The 25,434-nt window shown below is 42.7% G+C and overlaps 1 protein-coding gene across 3 annotated transcripts in view; it reads left to right on the forward strand.

Annotated features, from left to right (window-relative positions):
• The window catches only part of SHPRH (SNF2 histone linker PHD RING helicase), a 125,977-nt gene that overhangs the window by 24,244 nt on the left and 76,299 nt on the right, over nucleotides 1–25,434 (forward strand). For all 3 annotated transcript variants that reach the window (XM_039532356.1, XM_039532358.1, XM_039532357.1), the window contains exons 4-13: nucleotides 635–853; nucleotides 7,450–7,528; nucleotides 8,239–8,389; nucleotides 13,795–13,900; nucleotides 14,504–14,760; nucleotides 15,267–15,947; nucleotides 20,829–21,080; nucleotides 23,738–23,816; nucleotides 24,415–24,578; nucleotides 24,670–24,926. In XM_039532356.1, coding sequence (XP_039388290.1) covers nucleotides 635–853; nucleotides 7,450–7,528; nucleotides 8,239–8,389; nucleotides 13,795–13,900; nucleotides 14,504–14,760; nucleotides 15,267–15,947; nucleotides 20,829–21,080; nucleotides 23,738–23,816; nucleotides 24,415–24,578; nucleotides 24,670–24,926 — 2,245 coding nt within the window. The remainder of the gene's footprint in view (nucleotides 1–634; nucleotides 854–7,449; nucleotides 7,529–8,238; nucleotides 8,390–13,794; nucleotides 13,901–14,503; nucleotides 14,761–15,266; nucleotides 15,948–20,828; nucleotides 21,081–23,737; nucleotides 23,817–24,414; nucleotides 24,579–24,669; nucleotides 24,927–25,434) is intronic.

The following is a 25,434-nucleotide window of genomic DNA, read 5'->3' on the forward strand; positions in this document are numbered from 1 at the left end:
TCCAGCGTCCATGACACATTCTTTCCTGCCTCAGGCTGGGAGAATGCAGTAGAAATTCTTTTTACATGCCCCTCCCTTGAGGGGGGCCAAGAAATGGTCAGTTCGTCATGTTTTGCTTCTCCTTTCTCAGTAAGAAGGGGAGCAAAATGGTAGTATTTTCTTCCCAGTGTTGTCTCTTGCACTTTATCTGGGGCTGTGACTTCCATTTTAATGAAGCTCCAAAGAGCATATAGCATGCTTAAAAAGACCTTGTTTTGCTGTATGTCCTACTGGGGCTTCACTAGAGAAGAAACACTGGAGTATCCATACTTCAAATGGCTACTATTTGGTCCCGGCACCTGCTAAGGAACCACCTCTTCCTTCTCCTAAGCATTTGGTAGGTTTGCAGTCTGGAAAAATGCCAGTGTTAAGATTCAGGAGTTTAATTCCCATCTTTGTCTGCTACTGCCACCCCTATCAGGAACAATCAACTAAAATATACTTGCCTCATACTCTTTATGGAAGCAGTGCTTAACTGTGTTCATATATTAACTAAATATATAGCAATAAAGCTAAGCTTATTTAATTGAGGTGTTGCTAGTGGCTGATAAAGATGGGGTAAGATGATAATGAATATGCTTCTTCGTATATGCAGATGTGTTGGAGGAGGATGAGGAAGAATCTGATAGAGAGCTGGAACGACAGAATATTGAAGAGCTATATGACTTTGTGAGGCACACACATCAGCAGGAAATCCAGTTTTTGAGGGAGGACGTACAGCACTCTGCATTGATTCCAGTACTGAGGCCATACCAAAGTGAGGCTGTGAACTGGATGTTGCAACGGGAGAATTTCAGAAACAACCCTACCAATGGCAAGTACATGGCCCTGGATAACAAATGCACATCTTGATTATAACACTACTGAAAATAAATGAACAATATAGTATCAAAAAGGATTGAATATGAACTAGCACAATTTTATTAGAATAGTCTCGATAATTAAGTAATTGGAAGCTTTGCTTTTATTATTTTATTGTAGTTGTGTTTGAGGCAACTAGTTAAGAGTTATTTTTATGTGTTCTTTAATTGTGAGCCATTTTCATGTTGGTCTAGAACTTAATATAGACATTGTCAACCTGGATATGTTGGGTTTTACTATTGTTTCAAAATATAACATTTCACAAAATAAAGTTGCCTAATAATTGAAGTATTTAAGTTTGAAAAGTAGCTACTCTCCATGATCAATAGCCACATTTCAGAATATTTTGGGCTATACACTGAATTTCCCTGCTATTGTTCATTACTTTTATAATCCTAATATGTCTTTTGGAGCAGTTTTGGCATTGATTCTGCATTGCTGTGAACATGTTATAATCAACATGGATCAACAAGAAGCCAGAGTTCTAGACTAAGGATTATATTTTATTACAGTATATAGTTCTGGTGACCCAGGGAACAATTGACCAAGCTTGTTGACCTCTGAAGAGTCTTTTTCAAGTGCTGGTCCCTGTGTGTCTTCCCTATATGGGTGCACATGTGCGCCATATGTCCAAGTCCGGAAATTCTAACACACCGTGCCCATTGGCTCACACATGTGAAGTAGTTCTATTCGTGCTCCAGACTGAAGACAGTCAGTGCAGACTGACGCCTTTCCAGTTCCTTCTTACTGCTGCATGGCCTGAGTTGGAACCCCGTGTCTGCAGATTTCTCCAGCTTTTCTCTTTGATAGCCTGTAAATAGGTACTGTAAATAGTTTTATAGTTTTTATATTAGTATAGGTAGTATAGCTTGTTCTTTCCCACATACCGGGGACTCCCTTCTTGTAATCTGGGACTATGCCCAGAGTTCCGGGGATTCAAGAGCTGCGTGTCCTGCCCTCACTTCTTCTCCATGAGTGATGATCACCAACGCTGTCTCTACTGCTTGGGTGAGAAGCATAGTGCTGCAAAGTGAAGCATCTCATTTGTTTCCACCATGAGCACGTGAAGCTCTTGAGCTTTGATTAAGGAAACACCTTATGAAGAAGGCTATGAGACATCACTATGATCTGGGTCAAGGAGATGCCTCTGTATATCAGCCCCATCAAATGAGTAGTGCCCCTCCATGCACAAGCTTAGGAGTGGAGTCTATGGCTGCTAAGCCAAGGAATCTTTTTCCCAGACTTCCCAGGAGAGTAGGGGCACTCTTATGGTCACAAGGATAGATCCCCATCCAGATATGTTCATAAATGAAGAGATCCCTCCCTGAACCTGCCCAAGACAGGAGAGCCTCACACATGGATACTGTGGTGCCATGACCACTAAAAACCCCAGGCTGAAAGGTAGTGCACACAAGAAAAAGGATCTCTTGGTTCCATCAGTGGCTCTGGCTCTGAAACACAAGGACCAACAACTGCCAGCTCCATCCAAAAGTGCTGGACTTTACTCTTCATCGGTACTTCAAAGGACTATCTAACTATAACTTCCAAGGACACGTCAAAACCATTGGTCCCAACCATTGAAACATACCGAACCCTGGGTCATTTGGATACCTACATTACGCTGGAGGATATATTCCTCCCATACCTTCAGTCTCCTATCCTCTCCAGCCCTGTCCTCTTGAGTGAGGATGAAAATGCTTTCATGACACAAGAACCATCCCTTCTCCAGCCCTCAGGCAGGAGCATGCATCCTCTAGTATTGTTGGCCCCATGAATGGAGAGAGCACAGTTCAGATGCAGATGAATCAGACCCCCTGGATGGTCTCTTTTCTCCTCAGAGAGAGCTGAGCTTTGATAGGCAGTCGAAGAGTTCTGGATGCCATCCTCCCAGATATAACTTCCCCAAGCACTGCTAGTACCTAATGCAGTGGGGCCCCACATCCGGTTGATCCCTCCTTTTGGCCTTATTGTCGCCTGTGGACCCCTAAGGAAAAGATCCATTCATGAATTGTACCACGCTTCCACTACTTGGTATCCACCAGATCCATCGGAGTATGAGGAGAACAACATTGATCCAGATCTGCAGGTGCTGAGGGGAGTCTCATCTTCATCCTCACTGTCTCTGCCAACTGACTATAGGCAGTACCAGAAGCTACTTCAGAGGATAGTCAATGACCTCCAAATACCAGTGGAGGAGGTCCAGGACCTCCAACACCAGCTATTCTGTAGCCTAAAGGTCCAAGCAAGATATTGCCCCTGATTAATGAGGCTATCATGGAGCCAGTGAGAGTGGCCTGATGCACCCCAGTCTAATGGGCCCCCGTGCCTAAGATGGCTCAGAGATGCTATTTTATCTCTGCCAAAGAGGTTGAATTTCTTTTCTCCCTCCCATCACCCAACTTCCTGGTGGTACAGGCAGCCATGGAGAGAGCCATTCCATATCAGTATCTACCAGGCTTTGTCAACAAAATATGACTTCAAGGACAAGCTTCCCCCTGAGGACAGAGCCCAATTTCAGTCCTTCATAGAGGATGGCAAATAAGTGGCAGAGACATCCATTCAATCTGCAATGGACCACCCATCCAGGGCTTAGCCACTGGCATAGTTAAAAGCCCCTCAGGGCTTCCAGGGAGGTCCATGGATTTGCCTTTCAACAAGTTGAACTGTTCAGTAAGAAAAAGGATGAATCCCTTCACTCATGGAAAGACTATACACTTCCTGGGAATTGACACCCTGGGCCCAAGGAGAAAACGCCAGAGGCAGGTATATAGGTCAAGGCCATATCCTCCATAGACATTCTGCTATCAGGACTCCCTCCTCCAGCAAGGGGTGATAGAACAAGTCTCACCACAGTATCAAGGGAGAGGGTTCTATTCCCCTTATTCCTCAGTTCTCCACCCCTCCAAAAAAGGAAGGTGGGGAGACCCATTCTGGACCTTTGATTCGGGCACACTATATCAGGCAGTTGAAAGAACTAGAGTAATATTAAATGGTCAGACAGGATACCAACCATTGGAGTCCTGGACTGGTGCTGCATGACTAGTGTTGAATCCCTAATCAAACAAGTGCAACTTCATTGGGCTGATTACCTTGTATGTATGGATGTTATGTGACTCTACAAAGCCATATTTCATGGACAGTGGAAAACAAGAACGTGTACACTGAGAGGCCAATGAAAATGATGTACAGACATTCTCAAAACTCACCTAAAAACTGGCAAAGTCGATCCAAACACATGGGAAGCTGCTGCTGCCGGTTGATCAGGATGGCAGCAGACCTGTTGGTCTGCGGTTAAAGCCATCGAGAATATCAGCACAGAAAAAGCCAAAGAGAAGCATCAGTGAAGAAAGCAGGCTGTGGCAAAAACATGTGGCCAGACGTGTGCAAATGCATCTGCGCATCATTCGTCGGTTTACAGTTGCACAGGGTGCACTGAAACAAACCAACCTTCACGTATTGCCTACGATGGGAGATTCCAGTACCACCTGCATCCAGCTGAGCCCCGTCATAAATGTCAGAGGATTTAGAGGCCTTGGTTTTCAGACCCCTCTGCTACCATGACCTTTATCCATTCACAGCCATCCACTAAAGGCTACTTTTGACACTTCAGCTGAGATCGACCCACCGCTATTAATGCCACCCACCTGTTACCTACCCTTATCTTTTGGGGCCCTCTCTAATTTTTCACCCACAATTGGGACTCCTATCATGACGCACAGTTGGGGGTCTTAGAAATTATCCACCAAAGAGAGTTCATAGAATTTCTCTTCCTCTTGCCTCACAAACTCCCTTCCAAGTCCCCATTCAAGGACCACTTTCATGAGGTTATTTTTCAACAAGAGATGAACTCCCTCCTCCTCTGAGGGGCAATAGACCAAGTGCCACGTTGGTATCGAGAGAGAGAGAGTTCTATTCCCCTTATTTAGTCCTCCCCAAAAAAAATGGAGAAGGGGAGACCCATTCTGGACCTTTGGTAACTGAACCTCTTCAAAAATCGAAATTTAGGATGGTTACACTAGCATCAATAATCCCCTCCTAGGAGATGTGGCTCTCAACATGGACACTTATTTCTATGTAGATATTAATCTGTCCCACAAAAAGTTCCTTTGGTTTCTAGTGGGGTGGGAACATTGCCAGTTTAGAGCCCTCCCCATTGGACGTTCTATAGCACCCAGGTCTTCTCTGTGTTGGAAGCCCAAATGAGATGTTGGGGTAAAATAGTTTTCCCATATCTCAACGACTGACTCCTAATAGGTTGCTCCAGCCTGAGGTTAGATCGGCAGCTTTGAGCAGGAACAAAGAAAAAGTCCATTTTAATACACCCACAAAGATGATAAACTTTATGGGAGCAAAAGCATTTCTCCCCATGGAAAGATTTCACTTAACAAGCCATCTGATAGCACAGATTACTTGCAGACTGAAGACTCTGGTCAAGGTGTGCCTTTCTCTTCTAGGCCACATGACCTTGTGAATTTGTGATGCCATTTGCCAGGCTTCATCTACACTGTCTACTGGCCTGATTCCGGTAAATCTACTTACCAGGCATGGATCACATCAACACCAGAGTGACTGTTCCCACTATCGCTGCTTTTACCTGCTGGTTGAACCTGGATTGAGTAAGAATAGCTGTCCCCTTCATCACTCTTGCCCCCTGTGTCACCATCATAACAGATGGATCCTTTATGGGTTAGGGTGTTTACCTGAACAACCACGCCATACAAGTATCAGGATCCACAGGAGGCAAGACTGCACATCAGTCTACTGGAACTGAGGGCAGTCTGCCTGGCATGCAGGGCTTTTCTTCCACTCATTCATTCTTTTCATGCCCAAGTAATGCCAGACAAGGTCACCACACAGCCTTTTACATAACAGGGCAGAGCAAGATATCTTTCCCTTGGGAACATTCTCCATGTCCCACCTGTCCATGAAGGTTGCATTTTTAGTTTCTATTACCTGAGCCAGAAGTGTGAGTAAGATGGGAGCCTTCATCACAGACCCACCATGTACTGTTTTGCACAAGGGAAAGGTCTTCCTTCACTTCCATCCTAAATTCCTCCCCGTAGTTATTTCTGAGTTCCATGACTACCAAACTATCTACTTACTTGTTTTCTTTCTGAAACCCCATGCCGCTGCTGAAGAGAGAAGACTTCATTCCCTCGATGTCAGATGTGCCTTGGTGTTCTAGCTGCAGAGGACCAAATCGATCAGAAATCACAAAGGTTAATTATTGCAATAGCAAAAAGGTTGCGAGAACAAGCTATATCCTCTCAGAGTATCTAAATGGATTTCTGGGTGCATCACTGCGAGCTGTCAATTAGTACATATTCCTCCACCATGAAAGCACAAAGTGCCTCTACAGCACTGATGCTCCAACTTTTCCTGTCACCCCTCTTCTCCCCCTGCCCTCATTACCAGTTATGGAATCTGTCTGTGCACTCCCTCCATTACTGCACAATTGGCTCAGTGGAGGAGCTCGGGCTGAAAGTGGAGATGGGAACAGAACTGGGTATGGGGGAAGAGCTGGGACTAGAGGTGGAGCTGGCCTGGGGGCAGAGAGGGAATGTGGGCAGAGTTGGGCTGGGATTGGAGCAGGCGGCAAGTGGATCTGTGGCTGGGGGCCTGAGCTGAGCAGAGGGAAGAGTGGAGTTGTAGCTGGGGCCAGAGCTGGGCAGGGGTCGGAGCAGGGGATGGCGCGGAGCTGTGGCTGGAGCTGCGGCTGGGGATAGGGTGGAGCTGGAGCTGGAGCAGGGCTGGGTGGCACTCCCCTTCACCCCACATGGGGGCTGGCCTGGGCCCCACTGTATCTCCTCCTTCCCCCCCACCCCCCGCATGTTCCTCCACACCCCCATAGGGAGGCATGCCCCAAAATTTGGGGACACTGCTCTACAGCATCCCTGTAGGAAGTACCATTACTGGACATATGCAGAGTGGCTACCTAGAGTTCCATTCACACGTTCACAAAACATTACATGCTAGTTTAGTCCTCTGCAGTGCTGTGGGAACTGTAGTACTTCAAGCATCTTCGCTACTCTGTCTCCCTCACCTCCTCCAGTCCGAATACAGGTTCTCAATCACTTGTGTGGAATGCACATAGGGACAAGCACTTGAAGAAGAAATGGAGGTTACTTGTCTGTAACTGGAAGTTCTTTGAGATGTGTAGTCCCTGTCTGAATTCCATTACCCACTGTCTGTCCCCTCTCTTGTTTGGATCCTACTGGATTTGTGGTAAGAAGAGGAACTAGAAAGGTATTAGCCCGCACTTCCTCTTACACCCTCAGTCTGGAGCATGAGAAGAATTACTGTGCATTTGCGGGGCAACGGATATTGCTGGTTAGAATTTCTGGACATGGGCGTATGGTGTGAGCACACACTCACATGTGCAGTACAGATAGGGACCACACATGTCAAAGAACTTCCAGTTACAGGCAAGCTAATTCCAGTTTTTGGTTCCTGTTTGTCTTTAAATGTCATAATAATGCTGAGCGGTTCTAAGCACTATATTATTGATAGAAAAATCTTGTAATATTCATGTGGTCTCCTTCTCTATAGAAAACACACTACACTTTCTATGGCGAGAGGTCATCACTCCAGATGGAGTAAAACTCTACTATAATCCATTTACTGGCTGGTGAGTTTTCATTTTGTTTTGTAGAGGGAACACTGTTCCTGGCAGCACCTAAACATGGCACTTCGTGAAAATTTTGTTAGAAACTTTCACATGAAGAGAATTGGATAAATAATAACTATGCCTTTTCAGTTAGTAAATGCAGAATAAGAGCTGTAGGATATTTAATATGAAAGAAGAAAATGTGAGGCATCCTGGGGAGAAGTAAATTGTAGATTAAAGGCATCAGTATATTCTCTGTAGGAACTTTTTTTCTTAATTCAAGCGTAACGGATTTATTCTTTTTTTAATTAATGACTTGGAGGCGACAGCCCTTCAATTTTGTGTTCCAGGTTTTCAAAAGGTTACAGCAAAGAGACAGTATAAACTTTCATTTTTGTATTGATCTTTGGACAAGAAAATAGATCAATACAGTAACTAGTATTGCTTTAACAAATTATGAATTTTGTAAGAAGTAAATCTGTGTACTGTAGTGTATAGTTGCTTTATGCAGATTTTGTTTATCTTAATCTTTTGAAAATTATGGAAGTTATAGTTTTGTAATCTTTTTAAACATAACCACCAAAGCAATTTTCTTTAACACGGGTGCATATTTCTGTCTATATACGTAGCTTGCAGAAATTATTCATTATCTCTGCTACTTTGAACTACTCTTCTGGTCACACTAGTTTGTAACTTGTTAAGTTTTGTTTGGGTGTGTCTTTAATCTTTAGTATTATCCGTGAACACCCAGTTGCAGGGCCTCCATGGCCTGGAGGAATCCTGGCAGATGAGATGGGTCTTGGAAAGACAGTAGAGGTACTGGCTCTTATTCTGACACACACCCGACGAGATGTTAAACAAGATGTTCTGACACTACCTGAGGTGAGAGAACTATGGTAGATTTTGGGAACAATTAAGGTACTTCTAATATGTGAGGCATGTTCCTGGTGTTTATCTCTCATTTTTTGTGTGGCAAAGTCTATAATGAAAAGCTGTGCAAGTGAAAGAAATAGTTTTTGTCTGTTAGCATGTGGTCCTTTGTGATGTGAATAGGAGAACAGTACAAAAATATTATGAGGAGCAATTTGTATTGTTTGTCATTGATGTGAATGAAGAACAAAGTCTCAGTTGTAGGCAAATTACTTTATTAGCTTGCTTTTTAGAAAAAGGGATGGTAAAAGTGCAAAGATTCCAGATAAAGTCTGTTTTAACCGAGACTTATAGAAAACGGATCAAATTGTGGCCTTGTATGCATGCACGCACATTACGTAGTCTTCACTGGGATATCTTCATTCATCTGTGTACAGAATTTGGTGCGTCGTGTGTTGGGAATTTACTCCTCCACATTCCATTGTGTATTACATTCTAACTAGATACATTTGACTTAATGTAATTCCAACCCTTCTCCACCTTCAGATCCTGGAGTTCTTCAGTCCAGTCCCGTTCCCTAATTAATTCCCATTATTTTTTTAAAGTTTGCCCTTTTGAAGTCAGCAACCCTATTTGCAGACCTATTTTTGTTTATCCTTCCGTTTAGTTTAAAGTGAATTAGCTCATGGTCAATCAAACTAAGGCTTTCTTCGACAAGCATCTCTTCTTTGAGGTCCTTGCCACTTACCAATACTAAATCTAAAATGGCATCAAATCTAGTTGGTTTGGTGTCTACTTGGTGAAGAAATCTGTCAGCCATCATATCCAGGAATATCTGGGCCCTACTGTTATTAGTAGCACTTGTCTTGCAATCTATATCTGGGAAATTTAAGTCTCTCATAACCATACAATTCCCAGTAGCATGTATTTCATTAAAAATATTAGAGGTATCTATCCGTATGTTTCTTCATAGAATCTTGCCATCTAAAAGACTTACTGTAACAACCTATTTTCTTTCAAATATTAAAACTTTGTGTATTGTACTTGACAATGTAGAACCCTACAACCTATCCTAAAATCAATGGGACCGACTGCAAGTGTCATGTTGGGTCGTAAAAAAAACAACCCAACCTCCCAGGCTCAGGTTAGCTCTTCTCCTGCCCATGGGGTTGGCTCTGTGCCTCGCTCTTGCCAGCTGCTGCCACCTAGTTGTGCTGTGTGCACTGTGTAGTGAGTGTGCTGAGGTGCACAGTGCTTAAAAATTAGGCACAAGCAGATTTCTAATGTCTTGATTTTTATGAGCATGCCTTCAGAAGTTGCCAGGGTAAGATGCAAATTGCAACTGAACTAGAACAGGAGTAGGATAAAAACACAGATGTAAATTCTGTAAAATCAGTAAAATGTCAGATTATGGAGTTACATAGAAACAGACACCTACTCACAATTAAAAGCTATAAATGAAAGAAGTTTAAAAGCAAAAACAGGTTAACTAGAATGCCTTGCAATGGACCAGGACCTTGATATAACAGGCATTACAAAAATGTGCTGGAATATAAAAGCCAGTGGGTTACTGTAAGACCTGGTTACAAACCATACAGGAAAGATGGCCATCACCAAAGAGGTAGGAGAGTAGTATTGTGTCTAAAGAATTCCATGGAATCTAATGAGAGAAAAATAATGAAAAGCACCATGCAGTTGAATCTATTAGGGATAGAAATCCCAGTCTGTGAAAGTGTAAATAGTGGGGCACACTGCTGCCCTCTGAATCAAGAAAAGGAAATTGAATACACAATGTTGAGAGGCAACAAAATCTAATAAATGATGATAATGGGGGATTTCAATTACCCAGCTGGTCAAGTGGCACTAACAAGACAAAGTCTGGAGAAACAGCTTTTTGATGCTTTAAGTGATTGCTTCTTGGGACAGCTAGTTCTGAAGCACACTAGAGGAGGCTAATCTTGACTTTGTCTTAAGTAACACACAGGAGTTAATTCAGTAACAGTAGCTGATCCACTAAGTAATAGTGATCACAATATATAATTAGGTTAAACATCTAAAGGGCAGGTGATGCTTCAAAAAGTTAGGCGAAATTATAGAAAGAATTTTCAACAAAATGAGCGGTTTAGTCAAAAGGTCCCTAAAATTAAAACTAAAGGAAGTAAAATCCATAGAGGTGGCTTGGATGCTACTTAAAAATTAGTCTCACAAGATGTGTGTACTGCTGAGTAAAAAGGGAACCATGAAGGTAAGGAGTAAGTCAAGATTGTAATCTCTTTGGAGCAAGGATTGTCCTTTGTTCTGTATTTGTATGGCACCTAGCACAATGTCTATGATTAGGGCTTCTAGGCACTCAAGTAATACAAATAAATAATTTGAAGACTAAATGGAAAGTTACAACAGGTTATTCAACCCAAAGAGAAATCTTTCAAACTTTGGAAATCTGACCTTTGTGAAGTGAAGCCAATAAACAGGAGCATAAATTACAGCCAGAATGGATTTCAAAGCTCAAATCACTTAGGATTTTTTAAAAAAATATAAATAAACTAAGAGCTTATTTAAGTATATATCAGAGGCAGGAAGTCTGCAAAACATCATTGGATTCACTGGATCACCAGAATTCAAAGGAGCAATTAAGAAAGACAGGGACACTTGAAAAGCTAATTTTTTTTTATTGATCTTCACTGCTGAGAATGTTGGGTGATTTTTGTTCTAGATCTGCTCTTTTCTGCTAATAAAGATGGTGTGTAAAGACAGAAAGTCATATTGTCTCCATATAAATCCATGGTATGCCCACATCTTGAATACTGCGTGCAGGTGTGGTTGCCCCATCTCAAAAAAGATCTATTGGAATTGGAAAAGGTTCCGAGAAGGACAACAAAAATGAGTAGGGGTATGGAACGGCTGCCGTATGAGAAGAGATTAATAAAACTGTGACTTTTCAGTTTGGAAAAGAGATGACTAAGGGGGGATATGATAGAGGTCTATAAAGTCATGACTGGTGTGGAGAAAGTAAATAAGGAAGTGTTATTTACTCCTTCTCATAACACAAGAACTAGGGGCCACCAAATGAAATTAATAGGCAGCAGGTTTAAAACAAACGAAAGGAAGTATTTCTTCACACAACACACAGTAAATCTGTGAAACGTCTTACCAGGGGATGTTGTGAAGGCCAAGACTATAACAGGGTTCAAAAAAGAACTAGATAAATCCATGGAGGATAGGTCCATCAATGGGTATTAGCCAGGATGGACAGGGATAATGTTCCTAGCCTCTGTTTGCCAGAAGCTGGGAATGGGCAACAGGGGATGGATCACTTGATGATTGCCTGTTCTGTTAATTCCCTCTGGGGCACCTGGCATTGTCACTGTCGGAAGACGGGCTACTGGGCTAGATGGACCTTTGGTCTGACCCAGTATCGCTGTTCTTATATTCTTATGTGTAGACTTGGAGATTGTGATATCAGAAAAAGAGGTGCTGAAGCAAACTGATAAATTAAAAAGCAGTGTAGTTGTACCTGAGTTGGTCCCAGGATATTAGTGAGACAAGATGGGTGTGGTAATATTTTTTTATTGGACCAACTTCTGTTGGTGAGAGAGGCAAGCTTTCGAGCCACAAAGAGCTGTGTGTGGCTCAAAAGCTTACCTCTCTCACCAACCGAAGTTGGTCCAATAAAAAATATTACCTCACCCACCTTATCTTTCACATTAAAAAGCAGAAAGTCATGAGGCCCTGATGATACATCAAGAGTTTGGAAGGAACATAAGTATGAAGTGATGGAGATGCTAACAAAAATATGTAATTTCTTATTATAAACAGCCACTGTTCCTAAGAATTGGAGAGTAGAAAATGTATCTATATTTACAAAAGGCTCTAAGGATGATCTGGGGAATTATAGTCCAGTAAATTTTAAATGTGTACCTAGACAACTGGATGAAATAAGATAAAATAATATAGAACTAGAAAGGTCATGATATGATACAGTCTAACTAATATGATTTGTGCATAGGAAAACTGTATCACTAATCTCTTAGAATTCTTTTAGCTGGTCAATATGGTGGTGGCTAGAGAAGAGCCAGTGGACATAATTTTATTTAGACTTCCTAAAGGCTTTTGACAAAGTTCCACACAAGAGGCTACTAATTAGACGTAGGGTGAGAGACAAGCTCCCTAGGAGACAAAGTAAAGAGTAGGATTAAATGATCTATTTTTGTCATGACAAAAGGTTAACAGCGGGGACCCTCAAGGTTATGTACTAAGTCCTATGCTGTTTAATATATTTATTAATTATATGAAAAGGGGGGGTGAGTGCAGATTACACACAATTTTTTAGGTTAGTTTGCACCAGAGAAGATTGTGAGGAACTTCAAAGGGAGCAAAACAAGATAGGTGATTGGGCAACATGATGGCAAATTAAATCCAGCGTCAATTAAAGTACTCATACACTTTCTCACTTAACTGAAGCAACTCAAGAAAAGGGCTGAGCATCATTATAGATAGCTAAATGAAGACTTCAGCTCAATGTACAGCGGCAGTTAGAAAAGCTAACAAGATGTTAGTATGCATAAAGGATGGGATGATGAATAATTCCAAGAATATTATGTCTTTATGTAAATCAGTGGTGTGGCCTGGAATACTGCACGCAGTACTGAAATACCCATTTCTAAAAGAATATTACAGAACTAGTATGGTCAGGGACCTGAAAAAAATTATCATATAAAGAAAGATGAAAAAGATTGGGAGTGTTACCTAAGAAATGAGATGAATAAAAAGGGACATGATAAAAGTATATAAAATCATGAATGGTATACAGAAAGTAGATAAGAATTTTCTGTTGTCTCTTATCAGAAGAATAAGGACACATTCAATGAAATTAAAAGGTTAGGAATTTCAGAGCTGATAAAAGGAAATAATTATTTATACAATGTATAATTAAACCGTGGAACTCATTGCACAGAAAATTGTGGAGTTTAAGAACTTAACAAGAATTGAGAAAGATTAGATATTTATATGGATATCAAGAATATACAGAGTTGTTGTTAATAACAGCAGTTTCAGAAGAGCTATTAAATTCATGCTTCAGAGTTTGTCAGTTTCAACCTGTTAAAGATCAGGTTGAAACTTAACGTGGAGGGCAGATTATTCCACATCTGCCTACCATGAAGTTCTTGCATCTTTCTTTGAAGCATCTGGCACAGGTCGCTGTCAGAGGGAGGATAATGGATTAGATGGACCTTGGGTTTGATCCAGCGTGGTAATTCCTGTGGTCCTGTGAACGTATTTAATGAGGAACTGATGACTTTGAAGTAAAAAATGCTTTTTGCTAGTCTGCTATTTGAAAATGTTAATTTCATAAAACAGTTCAAAATTATGTCACAGATATACGTCTTCCTACCGTTATTGAGTATTGTTTTTATTAGGGTAAATTGGTGAACTTCTTCGTTCCACCCCAGCCTACTGAAGGAAACAAAAAGAAAAAAACAAAGAAAGTGGAGCTTAAGTCAAAGGAGAAAGTACAGTATCCCAGTAAGTATTCATGGAGAGACAACATTTATGTAAAACAGTTTGCTTATTGAGGTTGTATTGGCAACTTACCAGGAGCGCAAGGGCTGCACCTGATTTGTTTGAGGGGAGCAGTTTACTGATGTCCTTATCTCTGATGTAGAGGTATAGTTTTCCTCCAGAATATAGCACTGCACTCTGGGAACTGTAATTGTCCTTACTAATAAACCATCTTAAAGATAAAACCATTTTAAAGTAAAACCAGCTGTGAGCTGTATTGTAGAACTCCGTGCAGCACAGCTTTACCTAGAGTAGAACCATTCTGGCAAGATGGTTTATTGACCAGACCAAAATACTGTACTTGCATAGCCCTGTTAATAAAAACAAGATTTCTTTGTTTCCACTCTTATATGTACTCTTAGACAGTACTGAATATCTTGACTGAAAAGTAATGGTCTGCAAGACTAGCTTGAGCAGGACTGCTTACTTTGTTTTCGATCTTAATTTTTTTGTTGGGTTTTTTTGCAGCTTTTAATTCACTTGCAGGCATTTACAGAGCTACATAAATACATTTTCTCCCATATAACTTTTCATTTTATCTGAACCGTAGTTTCGTTCTGCATGTAGGCTTACGGGTGATGATATTAGCAGCTGTCAAGGAAATGAATGTGAAGAAGGGAGCTTCCATCATTGCAATATTTAAGTATGTCAGTGCCATATATAGATATGACATACAGAGAAACCGGCGTCTTCTCAAAAGAACTTTGGAAAAACTAATTGCAGAGCAAGTAGTAGAACAGGTTAAAGGTCATGGTCTGGCTGGATCTTTCAAGTTGGGGAAGAATTACAAAGAACAAAAGAGGCATGAGAGAACCAAAAAACAGGTAAAATGAGAGTTGAAAGTATCAATTAAGGCAAATGTTGCATGGAGCTGTTTTATTTTTGCCAATTACATGCTGCCAGAGTGATGCTATTTAAAGGGCTCCTCATTAATGCTTGCTTGATGGTATTGACTGTTATGTTAAACAAAAACCTGAAGCATTTGCTTTGAAAACAAAAATAAAGAATTATAATATATAGACTGTACCAAAAAGAAAAACAAAAATAAAACCCAAAGTAGGTCAAGTTTTGGGGTTAAAATCTTTCACTATGTCCTTCATAAATTTTTGAGGACATTGCTCTAAGGGTTGGTAGATGTTACAGTTTTATGACCAAGAGGCTTGTGAAACACTTTGAAAAACCCTAAACAAATATTGAGTACTTGGTCCCCAAAACTGAGCCCAAACCAGAAGATATATGTAATGTTAATAGTTTACTCCCAAGGTGGCTATACTTTCCTCATCAAAGAACAAAAAAAATTATCAGTTAAAATTTAACTTTTATATTTTAGATAGCAAGGAGTCCTGGAAGGATTCAGAAGACATCTTTGCCTAATGCTAAAACTCAAACCAAAGAATCAGCAAGTAGGGTCACATCTTCAGAAAAAGTCAAACCACCCCGGCTGGTGGGCATTCCTGCAGAAGAGCATGACTACTGTACAACTAGCAAAAATAACAAAAAGTCTGAGACAGGCCAAAAGACTTGCATAAAAGAAGAAAATCTTCAGCCAAGAGTTATGGACTTGGAGTCTGCTGATTTGCAAGGCGACCTCATGTCCAGTGATTCCACCAGTCCTGTCCTCAGTGCATGTAAAAATACAGATGACGTGGAAGTCCTAAAGGACCAGTCCTCAGACTCCCAAGAACGTGCTGGCAGTGTCATACAGCATGCCAGTTCCATTTTTCCATTCAACACCTCTGACTATCGTTTTGAATGCATTTGTGGTGAGCTTGGCTTGGTTGACTATAAGGCCCGTGTGCAGTGCCTGAAGTGCCACCTATGGCAGCATGCTGAATGTGTAAACTACAAAGAGGAAAACTTGAAGATTAAGCCCTTTTATTGTCCCCATTGCCTAGTAGCAATGAAACCAGTTTCTACAGGAGCCACTCTGATAATCTCTCCAAGTTCCATCTGCCATCAGTGGGTGGATGAGATCAACAGGCATGTGAGATCATCTTCCCTTCGAGTCCTGGTAAGATGATTTCATCTCATCCTCTCATACCTAGATTCATAGATTGGAAGAGGAAAACAAACTTTCCTGTTTCATCAATTACCAGTGGGTTTATAGAGTCATAGAGTTTGTTCAGCAGGGACCACCAGATCATTTAGTCTGACCTCATGTACAGGCCACCAACACCACCCATCACCTCTCCACTAAACTCAATAACTGAAATTAGACCATATTACATAGCCCACAGAAGACTAGACCATTATGTGTCACAGGGAGAGAATAGGAGTGATTGAGGTGCACCAATGCCCAAAGCTCCTGCAGTGGCAGGAAAACGATTGTGAGATACACCCAGATAAATCCTGGCAAGTGTCCTGCACCCACACACACTGCAGAGGGATGCAAAAAAACCCAAAAAATCCCCAATGTCACTGTCAATCTGACCTGGGTGGAAATTCCTTCACAACATCACATATAGTGATCAGTTATATCTTGTGCGTGTGAGGTAAGAACCAACCAGTTAAGCACCTGAAGCCACCTCTGAGCACTCTCTCATCCCATCCAGTGTCTGATGTCCAGCCATGGCCATCTTTGATGCTTCGAAAGAGGGAGCCCAAAAATCACCACAGAATACATTGGGAGGAGAGGGGGAATCCCTTCCTGACCCCTGCAGGTGGCTGACTGAAACCCTAAAGTGTGAGCTTTTAGGAACATAAGACATAAACCAAATTTGGTAGAAGAGTGGCCTTTGTGTCAGGATTGTGCATTTCACCATCCATCTGAAAATTCTCCCATATTTGGCCAAGTTATAAACTTCTGAAAAATCTCAATTTGCATGTGCTTCATGGAGGTTAGAATTTGGCAGCTAAATTCTCCTAAGATTGTCTGCACTGAGCAATCTGACTCACTCACACACCATATGCCCCACCAGATCAGATGACTAAACATGTTCTATCCTGGGGCCACAGAAGCTATGCAGGATTTTACCTGCAGTTACTGCTGGTTGGTAGAGACTGTTGTGGCACAAGGCACAGGAAATAAGATCAGGGAAACTGGAAAATATACATTGTTACAGTATCTGGTTAAATTATTTAAATAGTATGTATGGTATGTCTGAAATCTAACAATTAAAATATTTAAAAAGTACTCAAAGTATATAGTTTTTTAGTTAGTTTATTTATTTGCACTTTCCTGCAGATAATAATTTAATTTTTTACTTTGAATCACACACACCTCAGGCCTCTTATTATGACTTGAGTTTTTTTTTTTTTTTCTACTACTGCTACAAAAGAATCACATTGAAAATGTTGAGGTAAAAGAGAGACAGATACACACATTCTGTTATAATAATAAAAAAAATACTTTTATTATAAGACTTCTGGTGAAAGGGCGCAGTGGAGACGGCTTCTGGCCACTCCTCTGCCCCTGCTCCAAGAGGGGCATCATCAACTCTGCCTCATAGGCAGGCTCCGTTGAGTCGATTCCTGGGCCATCCCATTGCTTCGGAGGGGCAATGTGGTACCAGCGGGATTGCCATACCACGTACCCCGGAGGCGTTGGTTGTGACCAGAGACCTGGCTTTTGGTGCCACTGTCACTGTCAGTACAGGAGTGAGTGGCATCAATACCAGGGAGCAGAAGGGAGCATGTGGCCCAAGCGCCAGTTTGGTACCAGCCTCCTCGGTACCTTCTAGAGGGAAACCATCCCTGCTTGCCCCAGTGCAGGTCTTCTCTCCCAGGCACCAATGTATACCACCCCTCCATGGTCCCCGGAGGAAGGCTCATCATTGGATGTGGAAGTGGAGTCGTATTTCCACTTGAGGAGCCACAGCCAGTTCCCTCCCAGGCAGCCCTACCAGTCAATGGACCCATGTACAGGGGTACTGCCAAGCACTTGGGACAGTGGGAACTGGCCTATGCAGATGCAATGGCCTTTTTGGAACCTGTTGGGGTTTCCCCTTATGCAAGAGCCCTCTTTCAGATGCTCGTAATCGGTAGTCTCGGAATGAAGTGCTCCCATCCATACGACTGGCACCCGACACGGACTCTGGTACCAAGCATCAGGACCTAGATTTATGGGACCCAGTTGGTGCAAAAGGTGAGGAAGAGGACCCCCTACTGGTGCAGGCCTCTTCTTCCTCCTCCTTACCCAGATGAGGCAGTGTTTGGGGTGTGTTTATCCTCCCACACAATGACTTAGTAGTGGCTCACCAGGAGCTATTGAAAAGAGTTGCCTCGAACCTTGGGCTGGAAGTGGAGATAGTTAGTCCGTCCACAGCCTGGTTGATATCTTGTCTGCTGTGAGCCTATTGAAGGTGACACCCCTCCTCCCCCCGAGGCCATTATTGGACCGCTTTAAAGCCTTGTGGCAAACTCTGTCCTCCTTGACAGCCTGTTTTTGCCTTAGTCTACTGGATCATATGGCCACATGCACGTACTTAGTACTGCTTGTGAGACTGTGCCTCAGACCCCTTCAAGTGTGGCTGGCCTCGGCGTACACACCAAGCCATCATCATTTGGACTCGGTGTTTACAGTTCCCACACAGGTCCTCGCCTCTCTAGAGTGGTGAAGGGACTCCTGTTTGGTAGGCATGGGCATTCCCTTCATCAGTCCCTGACCATCAGTATCCCTAACCTTTGGATGCATCCGAGCTAGGTTGGGGAGCTCACCTTGAGCAACTCAGAACTCAAGGTCTGTGGTCCCAGGAGGAACTCTCCTTACATATAAATGTCAGAGAATTCAGAGTAGTTTGCCTAGCATGCCAGGTGTTTATACTCTAGATTGTAGGCAAGGTTGAGTGAGTCATTATGGACAATACGGCAGACATGTTTTACATCAACAAGCAGGGAGGGACATGCTCTTCCCCCCCGTGTCAAGAGGCCATTCGCTTGTGGTTATTCTGCGTGAAGCACTCAATCCACCTCAAAGTTTCTCACCTTCCAAGAGCCTGGCACAATCTGGCAGACCACCTCAGCAGATCTTTCTCCTTTCACCATCAGTGATCCCTTCACCCCAGTATAGTCAGGACCATCTTCTAGTGGTGGTGGATTCCCCTCCGAGATCTGTTTGCAACCAAGCAAAACAGGAAGTGTCAGCAGTTTTGCTCTCTACGTGGGTGCAGCCTGGGCTTGCTTACAGATGCCTTCCTGCTGCATTGGACAAAGCATCTGTTCAATGTGTTTTTTACCTCCATTCCTCTCATGCACAAAGTCTTACTGAAGGTCAAGCAGGATAGAGCAAAGGTTATTCTTATAGCGCCAACATGGCCACACCAGCACTGGTTTGGCACCTTTTCAGATCTGTCAGTTTTGACCCAATGCCGCTCCCTCCCCTCCCAGACCTGATCTCACAAGATCACAGCCAATTGCTCCACCTGAACTTCCACCTGACTGCGTGGAAGCTCCATGGAAGCGGAGCTGGCCTGTTCGGAGCAAGTCTGCCAGGTATTGCTAGATAGTAGGAAATCATCTACTGGAGTGACTTGCCCCGCCAAGTGAAAGCATTTCTCCTTGTGGTCATCCCAACGAGGTCACCTCTCCATTCAGTTTTGGAATATATGCTTCATCTGAAACAGCAGGGCCTAGCCATTTTGCTAGTTAGAGTGCACCTAGCGGCCATCTCCGCCTTCCATCCTTCAATGGATGGTAAGTCGTTTTTTTCACATAAAATGTCCATTCACTTTCTTAAGAGCTTAGAGATAATAACCGCAAATTAATGAACCCATTCCACCTTGAGACCTAAACCTGATCCTGTTAAGACTCTCAGGCCCTTCCTTTGAGCAGCTGGCATCAAGCCTCTTGTCGTACCTCTCCTGGAAGGTCGCTTTCCTATTACCAATTACCTCAGCCAGGATGATCTCGGAGATATGGGGCCTTATTTCAGACCCCCTTCCCCTCCCCCCCCGTATATGGTGTTCCTTAAGTATAAGGTACAGTTTCTCCCCAACCCCGTGTTCCTCCCAACGGTGGTTTCACACATAGTAACCAGTCTATATTTCTGCTAGTATTCTTCCTGGAATCGCACAAGAATAGGGAGGAGTAGCGTCTACGCACACTGGATGTTAGGCAGGCCCTCACCTTCTATACAGAAAGGACCAAACTGTTCTGTAAGTCCATGCAGCTCTTCCTGGCAATAGCAGACAGAATGAAAGGCCTGCTATCTCCTGCCATCCTGCTCCACCTCCTGCCATCTTGACTGCCTACTCGATGAGAGCTCAAGCTTCCTCAGTGGTGTTTCTGGCCCAGGTCCCAATCCAGGATATTTGTAGAGTGGCGACTTGGTCATTGGTGCATACCTTTGCATCCCACTATGCCATCACATAGCAGGTTAGAGATGATGCTGGGTTTGGTAGAGCAGTGTTGCAATCCGCATGTCTATGAACTCCAAGCCCACTTCCTAAGGTTCCACTTGGGAGTCACCTAACGTGAAATGGACTTGAGCAAGCACTCGATGAAAAAATGGGTACTAACTTTTCTGTAGCTGCTGTTCTTCTAAATGTGTTGCTCATGTCCGTTCCATGACCCACTCTCCTGCCCCTCTGTCGGAGTTGGCCGGTAAGAAGGAACTGAGAGGGTGCAGAGCCAGCCGGGCCCCTTATATCGGTGCATAAGCGTGCAGCACCAAAGGATGTTAGAGCTGTCCCGACAGATACCACTGAAGGAAAAAATTCCCCAGCAACTGTGTGTGTGATGCATGCACACCTCATGTGGAATGGACATGTGCAATGCATCTTGAGGAACAACAGTTACGAAAAGGTTAGTAGCCATTTTTTATGAACTGACACTACATTATGCAAAGAACGTTTTAAGTGTGTGTTCTGTAAAACTATAAAGAGCTCTTACACTTTGTTATAAAGTATTTATCTTCAGTCTTTATTCTCACTTTTGTATGTATAAATGTGTGTAGGTGTATCAAGGTGTGAAGAAACATGGCTTCTTGCAGCCTCACATGTTAGCAGAGCAGGAGGTAGTCATCACCACTTATGATGTCCTTCGCACTGAGCTGAACTACGTGGACATCCCTCATAGTAACAGTGAAGACGGGCGACGTTTCAGGAACCAGAAGCGGTATATGGCCATCCCAAGTCCCTTAGTAGCAGTAGAGTGGTGGAGGATCTGCCTAGATGAAGCACAGATGGTTGAATGCACCACTGCAAAGGTGAGGAAGTCTCCTGAATTGGAAGCATGCCTGTATTGAAAAAGTTTGACAAGGTTATTGTAACTTAAAGAAAAAAATAAGATAAAGCTGCTTCTTGACTCTTAACGTGTATTAAACAAACTTGTCCTTGTAATTTGTTCTTCAGAAGTGACTAATGGTTTGCTTCCTCTTGGAGATATTTACTATTAAATGGTTCCTCGTTGGAGTTTTGGCAGGCTGTGATGTGTATCTAGCTCAAAAAGTATTTAACATAATTTATACCAACAATTTAAAGAACTAGGTCATACTGTATACAATGTTTGATAGTTTCAAAGAACGCAGTAGCCTGTTGAGTGACATGGTTTAAGGGCATTAATATGTCCTTTAGGTCTAGAAACTATAAAACAGTCAGCAATGATTCAAGAAGCTCTTCAGGCTCATCCTAGCAGTTTGCAGAGGTAGATTATTTTAGTTAGCGTTTGTCCACCCTGTTGCCTAAGGTAGGGAGATAAAAATGCCAACAGAAAATCTTACTCACATAACAATTTATCCCTTGATTTATGTGTATTACACGCACACAGTTAACTTACCTCCTTGTTGTAAACACTTCATCCAGTTTGAATTAGATCTGTGATAGAGCTTATCAGCTGTCAAGTGATCCATTTGTTTTTAAAATAAAAGCATAATGAATCTGCTATATATACATACTAGAGCCCTTCTGTGTGTGTGCGCGCACATGTGCATGTGTGGGGAGAGAAACACAGGTGTATCAGTTCTGCTTTATATCAGTTTTCTGTAGTACCAGGGTTCTCACTCTTCCATAGTGTGAATGTCTTAATAAGTGTGTATCACTTCCACTCCCCCAAATTATTATTTAACATCCATATGGCAAATACATCAATTGCTTACATCTAAAAGTAATGTCAGGGAAGTATTTAATGTAATTTTAGCTGTCCTTTAATGGGAGTTACAGCTAGAAACGAGGAAAGTCAGGACCATATTTACAGCAAACTCTGTCTGGAACATGCAAGGGTTATAGAGGTAGCAATCTGAGACCTGTTGCTCTGGATCAGTTCCTTTCTTGTACGTTTTAGAAGGGTAGCCGTGTTAGTCTGGATCTGTAAAAGCAGCAGAGAGTCCTGTGGCACCTTATAGATTAACAGAGGTATTGGAGCATGAGCTTTCGTGGGTGAATACCCACTTTGTCAGATGCATCCTATGAAGTGGGTATTCACCCACGAAAACTCATGCTCCAATACGTCTGTTAGTCTATAAGGTGCCACAGGACTCTCTGCTGCTTTCTTTTACATGTAAGTGGATGCTGTAGTTGCCACTCATGTAGGGAAATCTGTGTTTGTGGAATCAAAGTTACTAAGTTCTCTTACTGTACTAATGAGCCTGATGTTTCTCTTCATCAGCCCAGGCACAATATCTTCGTGCCCATCCTTTATTATGATGTTTGTAGCAGGGTAGACACCTGCCTGCTCTGAAACAGCCCAGGAGAGGGCTGTGGCTGGGGCAAGAAGCCTGGGCTGATTAGGGAAAGTAGGCTCAGCTGTGGCCATGCCCCAGTCAGGCTCAACCGGCCCCTATAAGAGGCTGTGAGCCAGAAGCCCTGTCAGTCTCTCTCTTCTTGTAGAGGGAGAAGGGCCCGGCTGCTGGGACCTAAGCAAGACACCTAGATTGAGAGCAGGGCTGGGGAAGGGCCAGAGGAGCTGGGAGCTCTGGCCTGGTAAGCCCCAGGCTGCAGGCCTAATAGGTGGCAGGGTTGCAACGGGGCAGCCGAAGGGTAGGCAAAGGCAGCAGGTCTGAACCCCTTTGCCTGTGATGAGTGGCTTATACTGCAGTCTGCCCCAGTGAGCGGGGGCTAGATAGAGACTGAGCAGTAGCTAAGACTGGGGTGAAGTGGGGATAGTGGGTGGGGATTCTCCTGGGAGGGAGAGACCCAGAACTGTGGGGATACTACCAGGGGCAGCACCCAGTTAAAGGGGCACCAGGGTCCTGGGAGGGACATGGGGGGCCAGCGGTAAAGCAGATCACTGGCCTGCAGAGGGCACTCTGGAGGCTGGAGGAGCTAATTCCGAGAGACAACCAGCAGGAGGCGCCACGGGTGAATCACTCATCGCTACAATGTTAATGAAAAAACTGTCTCTTACCTGTCAATCAAAAATACTGCTCTCCACAGGCAACTTAGGTGAGTAGCACAGTTGCCAACTTTCAGGCGGTAAATAAGCACCCTGACTTTCACAGTAAGCCAAAAATCAAGCTAATCCCATTTCAAAACAAGCCAATCCATAAGAACCCCAACACTATATTGTGACTAGATCCTCCCGGTGTGCAGTCTGGGACTGTGGTGGGCCCATTGTGCACCCCTGACTCTCTTCCTCCACCTTGCCCCTGCTTGCCAAGAGCTGATGATTAAAAAAAAAATCAACAAGCTACAAGCCCAACAAGCTACAAGCCAAAAACTAGCCAACAAGCAATTCACAAGCCAATTAAGCCAAAAACAAGCCTAATTTCTGCATTTTTTTTTTCATGGGTTTGGCATGTCTGGTGAGTAGTGTTTTGCAAGGCTGACACGTACAGTCATGGTTCTTCAGAGTGAGTGAGCTTTTTCTTGGCTCTTGTGGTTTTTTCATGTTTTTCTACTTATTGCTATTCCTATCTTTTCTCATTAGGCTGCAGAAATGGCACTCCGTTTGAGTGGAATCAATCGCTGGTGTGTCAGTGGCACTCCTGTACAGCGAGGATTAGAAGGTAAGCTTTGTGTAGTAGTGTAGTCTGTGTGGTTTTTTTTCTCCCTGATGCATTGGGGCTCCAGGAGAGACAACTAAACTTGCCAATTTTGATATTCCTATCCTAGATTCCCGCAGTAGATATTTTATATTCCTAGAGAAGAATGCTTATAGGTTGTCAGTCTTAACTGATTTTCTTTGTCATAATCTTAAAATGCTATTGAAGGAGTGAAACTCTACTGAATTACAACCACTGCTGGGGTAGTAGGCTGTAAGCAGTTGTGCATTGCAGGTTGCAAAATAATGATGGAGAGCAGTATTATTTTTTTTTAACAAGATCCTAGGGAAAACTCTAACTCCTATGGAAAGTGTCATACTATCTTAAAGTTATACAGAACAGACAGGACCTTGATATTTAAGGTCTCAGCTTAAAGACCACAGCACACAGTAAACTACATGGAGTTTCATCTGTTTTCTGTAGAAGGGTAATGAACTGAGGCTGCTTGTGTGATTTAAGCACTTAGGTATTTTAAACCTGGTGACATTACTGTAGATTTTTTTTTATTTTGGTGTGGCGTTCTAAAATAGCATACAGTAAAGTAATATTCTTCTTTTATCAGATCTATATGGCTTAGTGCTTTTTCTTGGAGTTGATCCTTACTGGGTCAAACATTGGTGGGATCAGCTTCTGTATCGACCTTACTGTAGGAAGAATCCTCAGCCTCTCTACAACCTAATTGCAAACATAATGTGGAGATCAGCAAAGAAGGACGTGATTGATCAGGTAAATATGGACTTTAAAAAAATTGTATGTAAATAGCACTTTCACCAAAAGCATTTTATTTATTTATTTTTTATTTTATTTTACTTTGCAGATTCAGATTCCCCCTCAGACAGAAGATGTACACTGGCTTCACTTTTCTCCTGTGGAGAGACACTTTTATCATCGTCAGCATGAAGTGTGCTGCCAAGATGCACTAGCAAAACTCAGGAAGATTTCTGATTGGACTCTTAAACTTAGCAGCTTGGACAGGAGGACGGTCACTACTATTCTGTACCCTTTGCTGCGGCTGAGGCAGGCCTGCTGTCATCCACAAGCTGTTCGTGGGGAATTCTTGCCATTGCAGAAAAGGTGAATTTTACCACTGCTTAAATTGAGTGCTGAGGGCTTGATCCTACACTCATTGAAATCAATGGCAAAGCTCCCGTTGAATTTAATGGTACAGGATCAGGGGCCAATGTTGTTACAGTAAGTCAAAAATTATACCTGCTAGTTGAGCCACTTGCAGCTGTGCTGAATCAGGCATGATCTTATCCGATGTCAAAAGCTGAGACGGGTGTAATAAGGTTATTATTCCTAGTAATTTCTAGGTGCCTGAGATAGCGATTTTGATTGTTCTGTATTTGGCACTCTTCCAGGGACTGACCTTTTACTATGATGAAGAGGGGCACTATGCTGGTGGAGTTAACATATTTATGATGGGATACAAAACTGAGATCCTGAATTCAGTGGAATTTATTTTTTGTCTTCCGTGTTTGGTGATAAACATTGCACTAGAGCGTGAGAACTTGAAAAATGAAACTGACTAGGAAAAAACAAGTGAGCCTATTTACCCTGCAGGATTCCTAGTCTAAAAGAA

This window comes from Mauremys reevesii, linkage group 3, assembly GCF_016161935.1.
Source record: "Mauremys reevesii isolate NIE-2019 linkage group 3, ASM1616193v1, whole genome shotgun sequence".
NCBI classification, from domain to species: domain Eukaryota; kingdom Metazoa; phylum Chordata; order Testudines; family Geoemydidae; genus Mauremys; species Mauremys reevesii.